Genomic DNA, 22,655 nt, shown 5'->3' on the forward strand with positions numbered 1-22,655 from the left:
CGTTTGCCGTGTTAACTACGAGTTCCTGCAGATGCAAGAGCAAATCATCTGGACGAGTTGGTGATAGAGACGATTGACAAATATATACAACCGTACGGTAGGGCAGTGCATCTCTCCCTTAGAAGACACTCTGTAATGTAATATAGCTGGATACATAGGCTACGATCTGATTCAGGGAATGATACATTTTAATAATGATTCTGTTTGATTTCATTTGGTGCCGTTTCATGCGATACAATGCAATCTGATTTACATTTGAGGAGCTCTTTTCCAAAATGCTATAAATCCAATTTAATAGTTTTCAGGAGCATTACATTTTTTACCCAGACCCACACATTTGGTTAATATTCAGTGTATCTTGTCAAAATGGTTTTTATGTATGGCTCAGTCTGAACATGTTGAACGGACGGACGACACAAAAAACTCTCCCGCTTCAGAGCGCCGCCATGTTGGATCGCATAGAACGCTCACTGAATTCTGATTGGTCGAGAGGACGTATCGCGTTTAGGCTAAAAATAGGTTTGGCGCTGGTCGTGGTTTGGAAAGGAACTGCATCTTGAGACCGTTTCAAACAAGGAAATATAGAGATTTGGCAGAAACACTGATGAAGCAGTGAAAAGGTTCTGTATACAGCAAAGTGGCTCAAACTCATTTGTTTTAAATTTGGCTTTTATCTCGTTTTGGAAAAGAGCTCTTCATATACTGCAATACTCGCCGTGTTAATCAAAAAGTGAATAGACACAGCATAGGGCTGATAAGAGGCTCCATACACAGAGAGCCATCAGTAGCAGTTTTGGTCACACTGAGCTGTTGAGCTCCGTGATGATTTTCTGCTCATGAAAACAGAATCCCCTAAAATGTCATTTTGTTGAGCTTGTATTAAATTAAGATTCAAACAACTTTATTGTCTACCACTAATGATAGAAAACTGTCTCAGGTCAGAGGCTCACACACAGCATGAACACCCGCAGAAGAACACAATTACATTCAAACAAACAACAACAATCCCATGAATAATCGTCGCCACAAGATGTATTTAGAGGAAACCCTGGGTGATGTTTTATTAACTTTTGTTAGATGACGGTGCGGCTTCAGAGGAGCGGGCTGTGGCGGTAAAATGGTGGATAAATACTTCCATTTCCCATTCATCTTCAACCGCTTATCCCGGGGTCGGGGTCGCGGGGGGCTGGAGCCGATCCCAGCTGACATCGGGCGTGAGGCGGGGTCCACCCTGGACAGGACGCCAGTCTATCACAGGACACATAGAGACGAACAGAGACAGACAACCATTCACACCTACGGGTGATTTAGAGTCATCAATGAACCCATTTCCCATTTCACAATAAAATTCCCCTGAGTGTTAACCATAAATTTGCGCTAGACATGCCTCCCAATGACCTATAGTAATCGTAACCATCGGAGGTTAATACCTAACCTTTGACCACTTCAGGGGACTGTCGCAATACTTTGGTTACCATCCACACACAACCATCTAAACTCACTTTACTTTAATGTCCTCAAACAACCATGTTTCAGTGAAACAATCCAAGGTTGTGCGCAGAGAGTTCATCCATTTTATTTCATAGTGAGCACACATTTGAGTCAAATAGGAGCTTGAGGCCGTTCGGGCATCTAGTAAGGATGCCTCCTGGGCGCCTCCCTAGGGAGGTGTTCCAGGCACGTCCAGCTGGGAGGAGGCCTCGGGGAAGACCCAGGACCAGGTGGAGAGATTATATCTCCACACTGGCCTGGGTACCCCTCGGGATCCCCCAGTTAGAGCTGGTTAATGTGGCCAGGGAAAGGGAAGTTTGGGGTCCCCTGCTAAAGCAGCCGCCCCCAAGACCCGACCCCGGATAAGAGGCTGAAGATGAGATGGGATGAGATAAATAGGAGCTTACTTCCTCATATCTGCAACTGATTACTAATACCTCCTTTTGTTCCCCTGCTCCCAGAATTTTTCTTTAGCAGACACTCAGGGACTAGATCCAGGAAGTGGCAATGCTGTTATTTCCAAGAAATAACTAGCTAGCTAGCGTGCCTGTGTTGACCATGTGTGGATCTGCCGGTGAAATCCATGTCTAAGCTCATGGTAGATAACATGGCAGAGTCCACAGAAGTGATGTCCAATGTTTCATATCGGAGAACATAATTGAGAAACTGCACGTCAAACTGATCGTGGACACAAATATAACGACACACGACAAGCACCGATCCTCAAACTGTGAGTCACTCAAACAAGGCGCCCCCCACCCAATAATTCATTATTCATTTTTTTTTAAAAACAACATATTTCTGGCTTTAATATCATAGAAGAACCTCAGCTTCCACAAATCATTTAACTCAGACACAAGTGTGAAATGGAAACCTGATTGGTTTCCTGGCCTGAACTGAGACATGCTGTGATAATGACAGGACCCTGACCACCAGACACAGGCTAAAAAATAAAGCTTTTTTAAACATCTTATCGCTTACTTAGTTGTTTTCATAATTCACCTTTGATGTTGATTGTGAGCTCAGAGCGTAAAGTCACACTTTGTAACTAACTCTAGCTTCCTCCCTCACCACATACCTTTAAGCAAGGCAGTGAGCTCCTCAGCGGTAGCTCTCAGTGGGAAGGTTGAGGCCGTAGCAGACAGCTCACACTGTGAAGGCGTGGAATAGGGCCGCAACGATTAGTCAACGTTGTCGACAAATATCGATGACCAAATTAGTCAACGACAAAATTGAAATGTCAATAATTGTCAATTACGTCAAAACACAGCTTTGTCACGCTGCGGAGCTGAACAACATCCCTTTTGGACTGAGACGTCTCTCTTTCTACCGATCTCTGCTGGGAGTTACATGTGCGTAGTGATTTCAGGTAAACATCAGTCAGTGTGTTTACATGCACATCAGTAACCCGAGAATGGCCTTACCCGGTTTTTTGATGTTCCCCACATACATGAGCAGAGGTTGAATCGGAGAATGATGGAGAAAGTCTTCCTCCAGTACAGTGGGTGGTGCTCCGTTAACATACAGCTGGACTGAAAAATCACAAACAGCCGAGGTCTTGGTGGTGGTGATGTTACTTGCCGTTGCAAAAAAACATGGTTTAAAGGTAACGCACTAATTTTGTCGTTTTTTTTCACCTTGTTTTTGACGCCGTTGCTTCCTGGTTCATTCTATTTCCGGGTCAAAAGCCACTGCCGTGGAGTGGGGAGCATGCGCAGACAAGAAACCCAATAATAATCCGAGAGCGCTGTTTCGGGCTTGGTGTTTGAGAAACCCGGGTATGCCCTTAACCCGAATATAATCAGGTTTTTTGTGACACGGCTGCGGCTGATCGAACACCCTCTTGCCCAAAACTATCAAAGGTTCACACCCAGGTCACATCCGTTTGGACAACTGCAACTCCCTCCTCTTTGGTTTACCTGACAGATCCCTCCATAAACTACACCTGGTTCCAAACTCTGGTGCCCGTATCATCACAAGAACCCCCTCCATCACTCACATCACACCTGTCCTGCAGCACCTCCACTTGCTCCCCTTCAAATACAGCATCATCTACAAGATCCTCCTCCTTACATTCAAGGCCGTCAACAATCTCACCCCCCAGTATCTCACTGAGCTCCTCCAAGTCAAGAGTCAAGACACCCACCCGCTCTCTCAGGTCCTCTTCCTCTATCCAGCTCATCCTCCCACCTGCTCGCCTGGTTACCGTGGGCCTAAGAGCTTTCAGTCGCTCAGCCCCACACCTGTGCCTCACCACATCCAACCCTCTACTTCCATTACCACTTTCAAAATCTCCCCTGAAAACCCATCTTTTCAGACAGGCCTGCTCCCTTTAATCCCTTATTCTTTGTTAAGACTGGAATGACCCCACCCTTTTCTCTTTGTTTCTGTTATTATAAGTGTTATGTAGTTTTATTGTCTGATTCTATTACTGCTTTTATGACTGTTTTAAAGAGAGCCATTGAGTAATTGTGTGATTCATTATCCGATAAATCGACTGATCATTTCAATCATCTGTGACTAGTTGACATTAAAAACAGTCGTGAGTTGCAGGCCTAGTGTGGAAGTGTGTGAATGTGTTGAGTGTTCAGTCTTCCTGTCTTTTCCTTTCAGATAATCCCCGTCAGAGCAGCCATGTCCCCGTGTACATCCGCCTGCTGGACATCAACGACAACGCGCCCACCTTTGCCACCGTGTACGAAACGTTTGTCTGTGAGAGGACTAAGGCTGGTCAGGTACGACAGCTTTACCCCTTCACACTGTTGGACGGTGGAAATATTTTTCTGTATAGCTCGGATAGCTTGGCAGGAGGAGTGACAAATGTGTTTTTTTCTGTATAGGTCGTCCTTTTGACAGTTAAGCAGCCAGACTGAATCAGGTTTGGCTGTCAGGGTCGGGGTTCAACAGTGTTTGATTTATCATATCCCGTTTCAAACATCTTATTTTTTCATAAAGTACCTGCTCCAAACTCCAGAGGTCCGGATTTAAAACGATAAAGTTGATCAATTTAAATAATATGATATGATATGATATATTATACGATATGATACGATACGATACGATATTATACGAAATGATATGATACGATACGATATGATACGATATGATATGATGATACGATATGATACGATATGATGATACGATATGATATGATACCATATGATATGATATATGATATGATACGATATGATATGATATTATACGATATGATATGATATATGATATGATACGATATGATATGATAGGATACGATATGATATGATACGATATGATACGATACGATATGATACGATACGATATATGATATGATACGATATGATATGATACGATATGATATGATATATGATATGATACGATATGATATGATATTATACGATATGATATGATATATGATATGATACGATATGATATGATAGGATACGATATGATATGATACGATATGATACGATACGATATGATACGATACGATATATGATATGATACGATATGATATGATACGATATGATATGATATGATATATGATACGATATATGATACGATATGATACGATATGGTACGATATGATGCGATATGATATGATACGATATATGATACGATATATGATACGATATGATACGATATGATACGATATGAAGGAAGGTTTACCTGGGGGATTCTGACTCCTGAGAGAGAAAGGAGCAACACGCTCACAATCATAGAAGGGTGTTTCTTTTTCCAGTAAACACGGCTGAGTGCAGACACACAGAGGCAAACAGAGAGCACAGTAACCAAACAAGTTACCCATAGAGCTACAAAACATCAACACATTAATATCTGCCACCAGAGAAAGCTACTGACTTACTAAGAATCCTGCCGCCTGAGTGATTGGTATATTTCTCTTTGCTCATAAGAAAGGCTAAGGAGAAATACAAGATACACGTAAACATGTGCTGCTGTCCTCATAACTTCAAATCGAAATCTTTGACCTGGAACTGAATCCAAAAGATAACTGACTATTGACTTCGCTATCAGAGGCTAAAACACAGAAATGCAGTAATTCCATATAAAAACAGATTTATTCCACAGCTATCTCCTGATTCATTTCAGTGCAGCTGCTGTGGATGTGTGGAGAAGCTGTTCATTAGGACTTCAGCTCAGCCAGCAGAGGGGAGAAATGACAGACAGCCTGCAGAGGGGAATGAGACAGGACTGCACTGTCAGGAAAAAAGTATATTAGACATGAGATGAACATAATAATCCCATATCAGTAACACTGGCACGGTAATAAAGACACTGAAGAGGGCACTAGCTCTAAAAACGGTGTTTAAACAGATTATATTAGTGCATGAGTGTCAAACTGATCCAGTAAAGGGCCGTGTGGCTGCAGGTTTTCAGTCCAACCAATCAAAGACACACCTGGTCCAACAGATCAACTGTGTGAAGACAGTTCAGGTGATTGAGTAAGTCGAGTCAGGTGTGTTCTTGCTTGGTTGCAATGAAAACCTGCAGCCACACGGCCCTTTACTGGATCAGTTTGACACCCATGCATTTGAGGGTATCGCTGCTACAAACGAGTGAATCAGATTCTTTAACCATAGCAAAAAGCACATGTCGAACGCTGTATCATGCTGATACAAAACTCTTGAAGTAGAGTATGAGTAGATGCCTTCAAGTGGAACTGCCAGTTGTGTCTCCTTGACTTTTTTCAAGAGGCCTTCCTCAAAACTTCTGGAAGGAATTTAAAGGTGACAGCAGGGAGCTGTAATATCCCAGTGAGTCAGTTGCTGTTTTCAAACCTTCAGACTTGACTCATGGGTGATTTGAAGCGGAGGAAACTCCTTCTCAAAGTGCTGCATTACCCTCTCTGAAGAATAAGACTCTCACAGTGACTGTGTGTGGCTGTTAGTGCTGATCGTTGTCAAGGGAACTGTTTTTGGTATGCGGCTCATTTGCAAAAAAAAAAAAAGGCAAATTTTGCGCACGCGAGCGTTGGCACTTGGACCACAAAGGGTTTCAGTGACATCATCGGCCTTGTGAGAGGTTAAATACCTGGATCTCACACCAGTTAGTTGGACCAGTCCCAGCCTGGTCCTGGTCCTGGTCCTGGTCCTGGTCCAGTCCCAGCCTGGTCCTGGTCCTGGTCCTGGTCCTGGTCCAGTCCCAGCCTGGTCCTGGTCCTGGTCCAGTCCCAGCCTGGTCAGATGCGTACATGAACTGACGAAGCCTCTTGGGTGAGAGGTGAAACGTCTTCAGTCCAGTTGCTTTGGACTGAAATTGCTTTGAGGGTAACGACGACCTGGACACATGAGAACATTCACAGGTTTACAACCTTTTTAGCAAGAAAATAGTTGCTGAGAAATCTTTTATTACCCCCGATTGTTTGCCTCCAGCTGAGCCCTCCAAATACCACTCCCAAAGAGTTAACTTCCAGATCATGGTGTGGATTGGAAAGTAAGGTGACATGAACACAGTGGATCGGGGATGCAAACTGGTGGATAACTGGTTCCTGCCAGTTATGACAGTTAAGACTGCTGCCCCAGAAAGCCTCCTGCAGATCATCCACTATAATTGCACAACTGCCTGCCGAACACGACGGTGCAGCTGCAGGGCATGTGAATAAATGTGAAAAAAGCTTATTTCAATTAAGAGAGAGACATGTCACTAAATAAAATCAGACTTTAGACAGTATGTGACAATTAAGCCCTAGAACTGATGAGGCCGATAAATCTGTGAAGAGCGACAGTGATGGGCATGAATGTACAAGAGACAGAGAGAGAGTCCTGTTTCAACAGAGGCAGCAGAGGCTAACAATGTAGGTGTGTCACTGTGTCACTGTGCTGTTGGATAGATGAGATCAGCTGATGACAGCAAAGAATAATGAGTGAGCATGTGTGAGAGGAGTGAATGGCAGGATGCATGAGGAATAAAGCTACAGGCCTAAGCAAGTAAATAAATAGTCTTCCTCACTGAACTTATGGTATAGCTTCATCTAAATTATGGACCAATATTTAAAATAAGACTATTGACTATTAAGGGCGCACTCACACTGTCCTTCAGCACCGCGCCCCGGGCTTTAGGGTACTTGTCCCCCCTCCCTCTCCCCCCGCGCCCCAGCCCCGTTTGTACTCACACTGCCTGGGCCTCGCGCAAATGCTTCTTGCTGTCCATACGTCATCACGCCGTAACACGTCACATGCATTGATGACGTCATGGCGATGTGTGGCTTTGTTTCCAAATCTTTCCATAGACCTCAGAGTTTTTGCTCGTGCTCGTACACGTGCAAACGCGCTCTACAAAAGCCCACCTCTCTCAGACGGGCCGTGGACGGCCAGCTGACCGCAGTTATGCGCGGAGCGGTTGCACTCACACTGGTCAAACACACTAGGCTTGACCCGAAAAACCTGTTTGGGCCCGGTGCGGAAGGACAGTGTGAGTGCGTCCTAACATTGCGGCACATTTGAATATAGCGGGGGAAGGACTCCTCAGATGGTGTTTCTCTGCAAAGAGGAAGGTACATGGAGTTCACTATTGTTTGAACTCACTCTTTGATAGACAGGAGATTACAGACAGACAATTAACTAGATTAAAATGTTACAGATTCTACAACTTTAGGTAAACGGCTTCATGAATCCGGGATGCTTTGTTTTTTCATGGTTTTTGCTTTTTTGAACAGAAAACTGAATTTCATGTTGTTTTTTTTTCGTAATAGCCAATGAACGATGCAATAATAATTGTATTTAATTGTATTAACAGATTAGCTTCCCCTCACTGACCAGTGGGAAACAACTATGTCTCTGTCAGACCTCAGTCATATCGAATATTTCATCAGTCACAAAATCTGAATGCTTGAAACAGTATTTAGTTTAATTGTACTGTAAAGCTCTTTATGACTCATACATACTGTATGGGATGCAACTAACGTGATTAAAGCGCACAGGCTTATGTGCTCATACTGTTTATAGATGTACATACACAAACACACACACACACACACACGCATACATACACACTCACTCCTGCAGCTGTGAAGATGATTGGCTGTGCTCCTGAGACCACTCGGCTTCTTCTTTTGTCGTGGCTAAGGAGCTAATCTCTCAAAGACACTGACGGGAGCTTAAACGCATCACGTATTGTAAACAGGGCTTTATACACACACACGCAAGCACACACACACACACACACACACACGCAGATATATCATGCAACAATTTATTTAAAAGACCACTAATCTGTATCTGTATGTGTAATCACACACACACAACAGGTTAAATGAAACACACAATAGGAGACAATAAGGTACAACTCCTATCTTCAGCATGGTGGCTTGCATTGATCCTCTCAGGTCCCTGTCATCCTGCCATCCTTTTATCCTTTAATTCCTCTGCCCTTTCGTCTGTCTATTACTGTTAGTCATCTGGATATGTCGGATGGATATCCCTCTCTGCTTATCTGAGGCTCTGGATTTGTTTGCCGTGTGTGTGCCTGTGTGCATGTGTGTGTTATTGCCACAAATCTTTGTAAAAGCCTTTAATCTCTCAGCTCGTGTCTCCCATTCAATTACAGAGGACCGTAGTTAAAAGTCAAATACGACAAAAAAAGCCCTATAGAGTCAGCAGATGAGTATACAGCTCCTCGGGGTTCAACAATAGTCACCCCGCAGAGCCCCTGGAGTGCAGTGCTGTCTATTCATTTCTATATTAAGGCTGCATTCATTGTTAATTTGTTGGGGCGGCAGCAAACAACACTTAATCATCACCACCATCTTAAGTCGTTATGTAGCAGTTCAAACAGAGGACTATCTACACATCGAGCTGTCACAGAAGAAAAACACCATTCATCAGGAGTTGTGTTTGTGTCCCATATTCTCTCTTTTAGCTTCAATTTGCTCCAACGTATTTAAATGGGCGTCGAAAAAAAAGAAACGGGTTGGACGACGCACATGTGCCGCTAAAGCAAGTTGTGCTGCTCTCAGTGCACTGTGGACAATTTAGTTCATGGGTGTCAAAGTGATCCAGTAAAGGGCCGTGTGGCTGCAGGTTTTCATTCCAACCAATCAAAAACACACCTGGTCCAACAAATCAACTGTGTGAAGACAGTTCAGGTGATGGAGTAAGTCGAGTCAGGTGTGTTTTTGCTTGGTTGGAATGAAAACCTGCAGCCATAACGGCCCTTTACTGGATCACTTTGACACACCTGATTTAGTTCATCTCCATTTTTTCCCCCACTGACCAATCGATTGGTGAAGAGCAGCTCGAATTTCAGTCGACCAGAATTCTCTTTGATTTACTACAGCCCGACTAAAGTTGCCATTAAGGGCGCACTCACACTGTCCTTCCGCACGGGGCCAAAACAGGTTTTTCGCGTCAAGCCTAGTGCGTTTGAGGCAACCGCTCCGCGCATAGCTGCGGCCAGCTGGCCGTCCACGGCCCGTCTGAGAGAGGTGGGCTTTTGTAGAGCACGTTTGCACATGTACGAGCACGAGCGTGCGCACGTGTACGAACATGAGCACGAGGCGACTGTAACTGTAGAGTTTGCGGAGAACAGAGTTTGTACAGAGAACAGCAGCTGTGCTCAGCATGAATCCAGTCGGCTACAATGTTCCCCGGTGGTGACAAGTTTACGCTGTAGGAGAGAATAATCAAAGAAACGCGCAAAGAAACTTCTTAAACCACTACTGTAGGATAATCCACTTCCCCACTCAATCCAAACATTCATTGTATCGCTCAAATAGAGCTTAATGTCCTGCTGTCTTACTCCTCAAAGCTCCACTGGAGGCTGCGTACATAGTCACGCACATTTCAACAACAATATGAGAAATACTGAAGGACAAAAAGACCTTAGTTTATGAAAAAGAAAATAGTTTTTTCATGGAAACAATCATTTCCAGTTGATGATTGTAAAAAATTGTAACATGTTAAGAGAGAAATGTTATTGAACAACACGATGTGTAAAGCAGCACAAGGACTTGGATACATCCATAATATCTGAAACCTGACATCTTAAGAGAATATCATATGTATCAGTTTCAAATACTTACATTTGTATTGACTTGTTTGTTGTGCATGTTGTGTTGTTGAAGGAGATCTTGACGGCGTATTTAGCACAGACACCAGTAGGGCTGGGCAATTTGGATCTCTTCAGGGTCATTCAAGACCTGTGATCCCTGTGCATGGGTGTCAAAGTGATCCAGTAAAGGGCCGTGTGGCTGCAGGTTTTCATTCCAACCAAGCAAAAACACACCTGGTCCAACAAATCAACTGTGTGAAGACAGTTCAGGTGATTGAGTAAGTCGAGTCAGGTGTGTTCTTGCCTGGTTGGAATAAAAACCTGCAGCCACACGACCCTTTACTGGATCAGTTTGACACCCCTTCTGTAAGGGTTCCCCTTCTACACGGCTAATTACTAAAGAAACCAATAATTTGGCACAAAAAAATAGATTTTTTTTCATGTGTTTGCCACAGCTGATGGCAGATTTACTGGACTTCTTTCTGCAGCTTGAAGGATGTGGTCCTCCAGATCAGAACTGTATCCATAGCAACGGCCTGTTGTAAAGAAATAGCAGATCTTAGAAAACAGTGTTTGACCAATCATAACTGCGTTCCCGACAAAGCCTTATAATAAGATGATATATTCCATCAAAAACATATCATAGACATAAAAATATCTATGACTTATATATCGCCAAGTCTAAAAACCAGCCCCAAAACTGCATTACAGCAATAATTATGTCATTTGGACGATGCTTTTATGTTCTGATTTTTGCATATTATGTTCATTTTGCGATTCATTTCTACTATTTAACCCACACATGAGTATACGACAATAGGCTTTACCATGTGGTGATCTCTATCAACTATTTATTTATTTATTGAACGACCAGAAAACAATGTGATATGTATTATTTTGGAGACATGAATGAACTACGTATATATCAGGTGTGTAATCCAAGCAGTTAGGCTAGCAGCTGTACAGCAGTGTGTACGTTCACTGTGTAAACATTTCTAACCCTGCCAGTGGTTTTCCTCTCATTGACTGCTCTTAATTCACTTCACTCCGTCGGGACGCTCATGTTCTTGGTTGTTGGTGTCTTTGACAGCGGATCCAGACAGTGAGTGCTGTCGATGCTGATGAGCCGTCGATGGGACACAAGTTCTTCTTCAGCCTGGCTCCTGAAGGGACCCACCGCAGCAACTTCACCGTCCGAGACAATGGAGGTAAGCCACACTTTACCAGATACAGGTTTTAGACATTTTATACAAGATTTCAAGTCGATATAGAGCGGGTATTACACAAGGGCCTGATGTGAACTGCTTCAGCAACGTTCAGAATGTAAAAGCCGGGCAAAGGAGAGATGGAGAGCTTTGCACCCGGAAAGCTGCGGCTCTCCAGTAAACGACGCCTTGCATTGTTTGATCGCTCGGTGTTGTAACTGTGTTTGTTGGTCATAGGAATGGTTTATATGAGCGTGTAGAAGAGATTCTTAGCTTTCTGTGGGTATGCAGCATGTGTGTCTGTATGCAAGCTACACGTTGCTGCAGAGGGGGATGTTGTTATACCGCCTGATAGCCCCCGCCGGTGGGGGCTCAGGGAAGAACTGATTTGCAACCTATTTGTGGGCAGTAAAGGGGAATGTGGTTAGCACTGATTAGCTTGGGGCAGTAAGGTGAAGGCATTAAAACGTCTTTTTTTAACCACTAATACTGCTCAGAGTAACATTAATACTCTGCAGTAGCATGAGAAGAGTCCTTACACATAAAACAAAGCACCAGTGGGCTCCTTCCTTTTGGATTGACTTTGGTAATCCACTTGAATTGACTTTACTATGAGAGGAGCTGGTACAGGGGCCAGTAGGTAAGTCTTTCAGTTACAGTTACAGTTGCAGTTTTTTAATAAACTCTTCTTTTCTGTATAAATCTCATGATATAATATGTTTGCAGCCATGTAGCTCATTATTTGGGTCAATTACAGCGGAATAAATGCTGCTGTTGTTTTATCTCTGACAAACATGTATGCATGCATGTGGGCTCTTTGTTCCTAAAGAGGATTGTAGCGGCATGGATGTGTTGCTTGTCACTAGGAGGTAATGTGTGTCTGGAGGTGTGTCTATGTGGGGGCGGAGTCAAGGGTGTGTGTGTGTGTGTGTGTGTGTGTGTGTGTGTGTGTGTGACTGGAGCTGACTGATTGCTTGATGAATGCCACCTGTGTCTCACTGGGAAATTGTTTGCTTGATGCAGAGACTGGATAGGCAGAGTGCTTATATTTCTGTTGACCGCTAAAACTTCTTACCATCTAAAGTCAATTGCTGCAAGTTTATCCTTAAACTGTGCTGTTTAAGGATACTGTTTAAGTACTTTTCATTGACAGGATAAATAAATCACCCACACACTGCAGTGATGGCTTCACGTTTCCTTTTTGGATAAAGCGCGTCGGACAGGACCCTGTGTTCCCCTCTCAGTGACTAATTTGATTGTGATAGTCACGATACAAAGTTGTATACAGTCACTTGTGTTATATTGTCAACTGATTCTGGTCCCAGTCTTCCTGATCACCATATACACTGTAAACCCAGCCATTACACATGGTCTCTGGCAGTCTGCCGGTCATTCATTATTCATAGAACCACAATATGTTTTAAATTGAAGAGATTTTATTATTATATATCCATTACTCATTGGTATGAAATAGCTTCTTTTTCTGCAATATGTTATGTGTTGTTGCTGTGTATCACGCAGTGTGCCCTGTCGGCAATTGATTCGTTTTGATATCGCAAAACTTTTTATAAATATTGTTTCTGTTACCCTCTTTACCTGAAGTGGTAGAAAACCTGCATGCTCTGTCTCCTCATTGAGATAAAATAAGTGTTTTCTTCCTTGCTTGACCCTCTTTTTTTTTCACCATCCTGGTAATAAAGTGATTTTTATTCGTACACCTCTCTGACAAGGTGTCAGACACACTGTGCACTGCATGTGTGCTACAGCGATACTTCATTTCTCTTTCTTTGACTTTCTTTCTGTCAGATAACACTGCCGGCATCCTGACACGTCGAGCAAGCTACAGCCGCCTTCACCAGAGCGTCTACCTGGTTCCTGTGGTGATCACCGACGGAGACTACCCCATGCAGAGCAGCACCGGCACTCTCACTGTGAGGGTGTGCACCTGCGACCGCGAAGGCAACATGGAGCTGTGTAACGCAGAGGCCCTGAGCAGCTCTCCTGGCCTCAGCACCGGAGCTCTCATTGCCATCCTCCTGTGTGCCATCATACTGCTGAGTAAGTATGGCACAATACAGCCTGTAGGCGAATAAGACTACTCCACAGGGATAGTGCAAGTCATAGTAGATGGACTGTATTTGAATGGATGTGTTACATTGAAGATTTACGTGAAACAGTGTAGAAAGGTCCACTGATAGTGTTTTTCGCCTGACAGTGAACAGCTTTTTGCCGTTCAGAATTTCTTGAACCTCGGTGCTATCTAGCAGATGAGCCCGCATTTCCATCAGTTTTGTAAGAACCACTGTAATCAAAGAACTGGGGGTGTGCACAATCCACAACAGCAGTAAATGTGTTTTGCGCAGCGAGCCTGAATGTGCCATTAATGTGGAGTCTCATCATCTCATCTCATCTTCATCCGCTTATCCGGGGTCGGGTCGTGGGGGCAGCAGCTTTAGCAGGGGATCCCAAACTTCCCTTTCCCGGGCCACATTAACCAGCTCTAACTGGGGGATCCTGAGGCGTTCCCAGGCCAGTGTGGAGATCTAATCTCTCCACCTGGTCCTGGGTCTTCCCGAGGCCTCCTCCCAGCTGGACGTGCCTGGAACACCTCCCTAGGGAGGCGCCCAGGGGGCATCCTTACTAGATGCCCGAAACCACCTCAACTGGCTCCTTTCAACGCTAAGGAGCAGCGGCTCTACTCCGAGTTCCTCACGGATGCTGAACTTCTCCCCCTTTCTCTAAGGGAGACTCCAGCCCCCCTCCTGAGAAAACCCATTTCGGCCGCTTGGACCCGCGACCTGGTTCTTTCGGTCATGACCCAGCTTTCATGATCACAGGTCAGGGTAGGAACCAAGATTGACCGGTAGATCCAGAGCTTTGCCGTGGAGTGCTACTTATTATTTAGTTCCATGTGAAAGTTGTTATTTTGCATGTGGGGTGATTTCCTCTCTCATCACATTGTGCTGTTCTCTTCTTTAACCTTGACAAAAGCAGCGCCGATAGCCTCCCTTCTTCCGTTCTTATCTTTTGAGCTTTAGACACACATTACCGAGTGAACTGTTTACCAGAGGGAACTCAACTTCATTCAGAGCATTCCATTAAGATAAACCTAAATAATATATCTTACAGTAGCTCAGTGTTAGCTGTTCCTGGTTAGGAATCACAGGAGGAGACACTTTTATTTTGTCTCCTGGCCGGAGTCTCCGAGGCTAACCTCCGTCACTTCACTCTGCAGCAGAAACAACACATGGGACTCCTCCGCGGGGCTTTATTTGTTCTCACACTGAAAACTGTATCTCCTCTGCTCTGATGGCTCTCTCTCATCCACTGAGAACACATCTCCTTTCACATTCCCATGTCCTTTATTGGTCGCGTCCCCAGAGAAGAAGGCTGTGTTGCTATTCTATCTTTTGATTGGCACGCCCGCTGATGTTGTCACAGTTGAATCCCATTTCCCCATTTCCCCATTTTATGTCACATGTAAGTAATCAATGGCAGCAACTTTGATTTTTTTAATTGTTGTTTTCCAAATACAAAAGCAAAAGATGTCACAATTGTGGTCGTTCAGGGTATGTTTTTGATCCTCTCCACATGGAAAGTATTTGCCCAGCCTGCTTTGCTGTTGTCGGCAAGATGCCAGTCCAATGATGGCTAAGATAGGTCATTAAAGGTTGCACTGCTCTGTGAGAAGCTATGGGTTTATAGAAGTGCAGAGCTGAAAAAAACAAGATAATGTAAAGTAAAACATTGGTATGAAAAAAGCATATTAAAATCTATATGTAATATACCTTTATATAATCTATAGTGACAGAAATTTAAGTGAAAGGCACATGTAGCATGTGTGATCACGCTTGCGTCTGCCCAATGCAGTGGTTCCATTTTGACAGCGTTGAAAGCACCGGCACAAAAGTGCTTTTTCTTATTTGCTGCGATAGAAAGCAATGTCGCTTCAGAGTTCCAGTCTGCTGCTGCTGCTGCTGCCGCTCGTCAGACTCAAACTTCACATGGAAATGAATCCATCTCATCTGCCACCACATCCCCACTTATCCTCTTATTCATGCGGCGGTCACAGTCCAGTGGGCTGCTGGGAAAATGAATGCATTTACGCCTCTGAGAGTGCAGTCATTGCAGACTTAGTGGACACACCAGGGATGCTGGAAACCAGAGTTGGAGGGGGGTGCCGAGGCAAGGTCTATGTAATGATGTCATTCACTGTGCCACATTCATGTTTTTTGCATGAATTTAAAAGTCAAGGGACGTTTATGTCAAACAGTTATTAACATTTTACACCAGTTTAGAGACAGCAAACTTAAACAAGAACATACAAGCAGCCACAGCAACTACGCACGCGAGAACACGGGGAACGCAGAGGACGCATGGGGAAGAAGGATAGCATACCTGCGACATATTTGTCAAATGACCCGTATATTCATCATTTGTCAACTGTTATTGAGTTTGAACATTGCTAGCACAACGCTGTGTACTCACCAACTGTGATGTTTGTGACATTGAGAGGTGAATAAATAGGTTCAGTTCCAAAATGGCTCGGGGAGCTGCTGCTTATTTTTCAGCTACGATAATTTGTCAAATGCTCTCGACTGGAATGAACACCAGAGAACAGGAATTACAGCAGAGAGTGCAGACAGGTCCGTCATACTCACCCCATTAAGGCCTGGTGTGCTTTTACCTTCACGAAAATAACTACTTTTCAACTCATGTTCTCACCAAAGGAAATACTGTACATTTCCAGTGAGGCAGCACTCAAAGAACTCAGGAAATGTGTGATACAACACGTAAATGTAACTCTTACTCCGTCGTCTGGTTCCTGAGAGAAATCACATTGTATCTAATTCAACATGATAATGAAAATACAGCCTTAAGCCGTGGTATTTTAGTGGTAGTTTAGTAGTATCAATATGCACATATGGGCGACTGTGGCTCAGTGACAGAGTCCTCCATTCGAGAGATTGGTGGTTTGATCCCCAACTCCCCCGGTCCACATGTCAAAGTGTCCTTGGGCAAGACACTGAACCCCGAATTGCTCCCCGTGCTGCGCATGGGTGTGTAAATGTGGTGTGAATGCTTACATTAGATTAGATGGTCTGTAGACTCTGCTGTACCCGACCTGCCCCCACCGCCTCTGGCCTCATCATGCCACCAGTCAGCATGGCATCACGGGATAACGGGGACGTGCGCGAGTTCATCAATCAGAGAGTGCTGGAAAATGACTGTAACCCGACAGCACCACTGTACGACTCACTGGCCACCTACGCCTACGAGGGGGCAGGCTCCGTGGCCGAGTCGCTGAGCTCACTGGGCTCAGTGTCGTCTGAGGCTGAGCAGGACTACCACTACCTGAGTGACTGGGGGCCCAGGTTCAGGAAACTAGCTGACCTGTACGGGGTGAATGTGACAAACACTGTGGAAGTGCCTTGAGTAGTCAGAAGACTAGAAAGGCACTTTATAAGTACAAGTCCATTTACCATTTACCGCATGAATGTATTCATCATCGCCTCAAACATCACACCGTTTCCCCTGTGCTCTTCTCCGCCTCTCCTCGACCGTCCACCGGACATCTTTGGCCGTGTGTAACCTGTACATACTGTACAGGACCTGCCCACTTTAGCTATATATTTGTTTCTCTTTTTGTATTTATATGTCCACCTTAACTGCTTCTCTCCGTATTTGATATTCGCTTATTCACATCACAGCTCACGCTCTCCCGCTCCTCCGCAGACATTTCACGCTGTGATTTGCAGGACTACTGTATATTTATAATCAGTCATTTCACTTCCCTGACCTCAGCTCCGCCTCCGCTCTTTCTTGTTGCTACTGTGCTTTAACTTAATTTAAATTCAAAGTGGCCAGCGTGAGCTTAGCCAATCAAATGTTCTGCATGATTACTTGTGGCTGAGCCCTATGAAATCAAAGGCTGCTGTCCTGTCTGTAACCAGCCTGTGTGCAGCCCCATCACTCATATGATGGTACTCACCAAGTTAGTTGCTCAGATTGGGGAATCTGGAAACAGCTCTAAAAGAAGATAGATAGATGGATAGGAAGGTTTCCTCAGTAAATTGCATTTCTAGCAGCAGCACAACCCCAAAAGGATTAATGTGCAATAGTACAAAATGCAACAATATACATGTATATATATATATTGATTGTCTCATCCATTCCAGTTACAGATCCACTTGATTCAATTTGGACTTAACGTACTACGTACCTCTATCTCACTTAGGCAGCTCCATTCACACATGCACACACACTGGAAAAGCCACAGGATGAACTACGCAGTTGAGCTTGTATAGTGACAACGTGAGGAAATGTGAAATGCTTTATGGAAACACAGCCACAGGCTTCAGCTTTGTTGTGAGAGGCAAGAGGGAGAAGTGAAGTGTGAGTAGTGATGTCAAAAGGAAGCTTCATGACAAACAGGATAGAGGAATGTGATTTAAGTGCGCTTTTGACCCTTGAACGGAGTCATTCAAATGAAGCTTTGTTCCACCTTTTCTTTATTTTTTGAGCCCACTAGATGGAGCTCTTAGGGCGCACTCACACTGTCCTTCCGCACCGCGCCCCGGGCTTTAGGGTACTTGTCCCCCCCTCCCTCTCCCTCCGCGCCCCAGGCCCGTTTGTACTCACACTACCTGGGCCTCGCGCAAATGCTTCTTGCTGTCCATACGTCATCACTGTGTAACACGTCACACGTCTTTCCATAGACATCTGAGTTTTTGTGCGTCTTGTCGACTGTTTTTGAATCTTTTCATCGACCAAATCTGCAGTAAACACTCCACCTCCGCACCACACCAACGTGAACCTTTCACCGCCATTGTTGTTGTTGTTAAATGGCCGCGCATGGTCCCTCCTTCTATTTACTATGTTCGAACAGGCGCACATAAATTATGTCAGAACCGCCGTAGGCATTGTGCTCGTACACGTGCAAACGGCTCTACAAAAGCCCACCTCTCTCAGACGGGCCGTGGACGGCCAGCTGGCCGCAGTTATGCGCGGAGCGGTTGCACTCACACTGGTCAAACGCACTAGACTTTACTCGAAAAACCTGTTTTGGCCCGGTGCGGAAGGACAGTGTGAGTGCGCCCTTAGTTTAAAGAAAATGGATAGAGAATGTTAATTTAGTGTGCTTTCAACTAGTGATGTCCAAATGAAGCTTCATGAAGTCCACTGGTTGGAGCTCTCTGTTCAACAAAGGGTTGGAAACACACTGAATCACCATTCATTGAGCCTTTTTCTTTAAACCAAGAGCTCCACCTGGTGTGGTTCACTAATGGTTCACATAAAAACAAAGTTTACAAAAATAGAGCTGTGCAATAAACGTCCCTTTGATCTATAATCTGTCCTGAATTATATTCCCATCAGTGCTGTGGACTGTAACATTGTCTAATCCCATGTCTCTCTGCTGTTGTCTCCCGCAGTGATCGTGGTTCTGTTCACAGCGTTGAAACGCCAAAGAAAGCAGGAGCCTCTCATCATCTCCAAGGAGGACGTCCGGGACAACGTAGTGAGCTACAATGACGAGGGCGGAGGAGAGGAGGACACCCAGGCTTTTGACATTGGAGCGCTGCGACACCCCGACGCTGCCGCCGCCTTAGAGGAGTCCGCCAAGCAGAGGCGTGACATAATCCCCACCGACACCCTGCTGTACCCACCACACCGCCGACCCGCCCCCACCGCCTCTGGCCTCATCATGCCACCAGTCAGCATGGCATCACGGGATAACGGGGACGTGCGCGAGTTCATCAATCAGAGAGTGCTGGAAAATGACTGTAACCCGACAGCACCACCGTATGACTCACTGGCCACCTACGCCTACGAGGGGGCAGGCTCCGTGGCCGAGTCGCTGAGCTCACTGGGCTCAGTGTCGTCTGAGGCCGAGCAGGACTACCACTACCTGAGTGACTGGGGGCCCAGGTTCAGGAAACTAGCTGACCTGTACGGGGCTGAGGACAGTGACTTCTCCTAACAGACACCACAAACACACACTCACTTCTATGTCAAAGATGGGTTCAAGAAGGATTTTGACCAATGCAGGGCAGAGGACAGCAACAGCTTACTATCACAAACTCATGTTAGAGATTGTGACCTTTACTGAGGAGCTTTAAGAAAATCTGGCAAAATACAGACGACACACAATCCACATGATGAAGCAACAGATGTGCTGGCAGATGTTAATTCCATTAAATGGGATATCCAAGAACGCCACCTGACCCTTGACCTGTCTTCGCTGCACGTGGATCCAAAAAAATGGAGCTTACTAAGACAAAAGTCCAAAAGATCTGATTTTGGGGGAACGGGAACTAATAGATGTAGAAATGTCAATTTACCAGCGCAACTTTGGAGCCCAGAAATCTTCAGCTCTACCACTGGAAACCTTTTCAAAGACTCATTTCAGTCCTGAAAGGAATGTTTTCAATCAAAGTTGGACTGCGTTTTGTATCGGGGGAAATTGGTCTTCAAATGTTTTTCAGGCTTTGCTTCAATCTTGGGCTACCAAATAAACATTTTGCGGAGTGTGTCTTGTGGCTTTACATGTGCCATCCGAGGCAAACTGAGTGGAGGAAAGTGTCCAGGTCACTCAATCAAAACCCCAGTCTAGCTATTTCCACATACACTTACCTCTGCAGATGATAGGTGAAGAGTGTGGGGAAGACACGTTTTTTGTTTTTTTTTGTGTTTTTTTACTAAGTGCCCTTCTGCTGCCCTTCAAGCTGGACGCCTGTTGGTCGGCTGAGACTGGAGGGGGCTAATGACTCTTACATGATTGTGTTCGTCTCGTTGGCTGTCTTACACAAAAGGAGCATTCAAGAGGAGCCGTTCTGAAGGATCCTTGCCTAAAAAAACGCCTTCTCCGGGACACAGAGTAAACACGAGGACGACTCATGTGACGAAATGCACCGACTCCTTTATGTTTACGCAGGTTTTTAGATGGTTTTCTTTGAATTGTTGGGTTTTTTTCCCGTGCCGCACAGAAAAAGAAGATAAATGTTCATAGCATAATTTCTAGGTTTTTTAGCTTAAGTGTATATCGTGTCAGAAACGTGGTTGAACTGAGTTATATTGGAAGTGTACAAAGTTCTTTAAATCTTTAATTTCACTGCGGTCCTTATGCTAGAACAAAATACAACTGAACCATGTTGAAGTGTTTTCACGTCTCTATATTTACACCACGGGCTGCTTTCACAGTAGTGCTGTCACTTTTTATTCAGATTACTCTTGGACTGTGAAGCAAAACGCCAAAATGACCAATGTTTCAGCCATTTGTAAGGCGAACATTGTGGCTTTGGTTAAACATCAGCTGTTCAAATGAATCATTTTATAATAACAACGGATCGAACGATCACAGGTTGAGTGAACGGGGTCGATTGTAGCGGCGAGCCTCCGGAGAATTACTCTACAGAGTGTCGGAGCATCTTAGCGCTCATTGTTTACTGCAGCGTTACTGTTCTGATCGAGTCTCGTTAACAGCGTTTCCCGCAGTGTGGAACCGGCGAACATAGCAAAGCATTAAGTGGCTTAAGACACTGATCGTTTTCTGAGGGTGGAGGCTGGTGGAGACCGAACCGGAGCTAAAAAATGAGACGTACTCATCAGGTGGACACAAACAGAACCCCAAGTAAATGCTTATGTTGCTCCCTATCAGCTGGACATAAAGTTTCCAGACGGATAATGTGAAATTACAGTTAATAACCATATTAAATTACAGCATGTATGCATTTTTTAACAATAATAAACTGTAAAAACATGAACTGTAAAAAAAAGAAATATGGTAAAACGACTGCCAACAGAGTTTCCAGGCGTGTAATGTGGAATTACAGTTAATAACCATATTAAATTACAGCATATTTAATGTAATTTAATTTGATTTTGGCTTTAAAATGTGCCTTTTTTTTGTTACAGTTTATTACATGTAATTCTGTGATACGGTTATTTACTGTTATTTCACGGTATCCATCTGAAAACTCTGCTGCCAGTCCTTTTACCGTGTTTTTTTGTGTCAGTGCTCGTTAAATAAACACGTAGTTCCACATTTATGGAATTAGGCTTACTTTCTTTCTTGCCGAGAGTTAGATGAGCAGACTGGTAGCACTCTCATGTCTGTGTGGTTAATATGCACCCACTTATCTTAGGGTGTTTTTTTACACATGCAGCTCATTTGCCTCTGGCCTGATTTGTTTTTTCACTGCAAAAAACAACAAAAAAGGGCATTTTACGTCATCGCTGCTCCAGGTCGACCAACGAGTGGGTGTAAACATGTAGAAGCGTCCTGTCATGCACAGCACGAGTCTTCTTCTTTCTCTTTTAGAAGGATTATTGATTTATTAGTCCCATAAGGGGAAATTAAAACATTTTTTCTCTCTGTTATTATATTGAGGTTACACACAAAACAAGCATTCCTAAGCTGGGGGTTGCCAGTGCCCATCAGATGAACTGAATAGCCACAGGTCCAAACATGATCCACATAGCCAGCCAAGTCACCTATGGACTGAGTTACTGCCGCACTGTAAAGAAGTATTAACATACTGCCGAAACCCGGGATCAAGCCAGGGACATTTAGATCTTCAGTCTAAGGGCGCACTCACACTGTCCTTCCGCGACGGGCCAAAACAGGTTTTTCAGCTAAAGCCTAGTGCGTTTGACCAGTGTGAGTGCAACAGCTCCGCGCATAACTGCGGCCAGCTGGCCGCCCACGGCCCGTCTGAGAGAGGTGGGCTTTTGTAGAGCACGTTTGCACATGTACGAGCACGAGCGTGCGCACGTGTACGAGCACGAGCACGAGGCCTACGGCGGCTCTGACTTCATTTATGTGCGCCTGTTCGGACGTGCTCGTACACGTGCGTAGGACATAGAAAATAGAAGGACGGACCATGCGCGGACATTTAACAACAACAACAATGGCGGTGAAAGGTTCACGTTGGTGTGATGCGGAGGTGGAGTGTTTACTGCAGATTTGGTCGA

The 22,655-nt window shown here is 44.6% G+C and overlaps 1 protein-coding gene across 1 annotated transcript in view; it reads left to right on the top strand.

The window, feature by feature from the left end:
• The window catches only part of LOC310958123 (cadherin-6-like), a gene marked incomplete at its 5' end in the record, with an annotated part of 71,592 nt that extends 49,298 nt beyond the window's left edge, over positions 1-22,294 (top strand). Inside the window, 4 exons of the mRNA XM_083928943.1 lie at positions 4,105-4,226; positions 11,567-11,684; positions 13,488-13,739; positions 19,115-22,294. Coding sequence (XP_083785069.1) covers positions 4,105-4,226; positions 11,567-11,684; positions 13,488-13,739; positions 19,115-19,662 — 1,040 coding nt within the window. The 3' untranslated portion in view covers positions 19,663-22,294. The remainder of the gene's footprint in view (positions 1-4,104; positions 4,227-11,566; positions 11,685-13,487; positions 13,740-19,114) is intronic.
• Positions 22,295-22,655: the final 361 nt, after the last annotated feature.

Source organism: Echiichthys vipera (genome assembly GCF_963691815.1).
Source record: "Echiichthys vipera genome assembly, chromosome: 15".
NCBI classification, from domain to species: Eukaryota; Metazoa; Chordata; class Actinopteri; order Perciformes; family Trachinidae; genus Echiichthys; species Echiichthys vipera.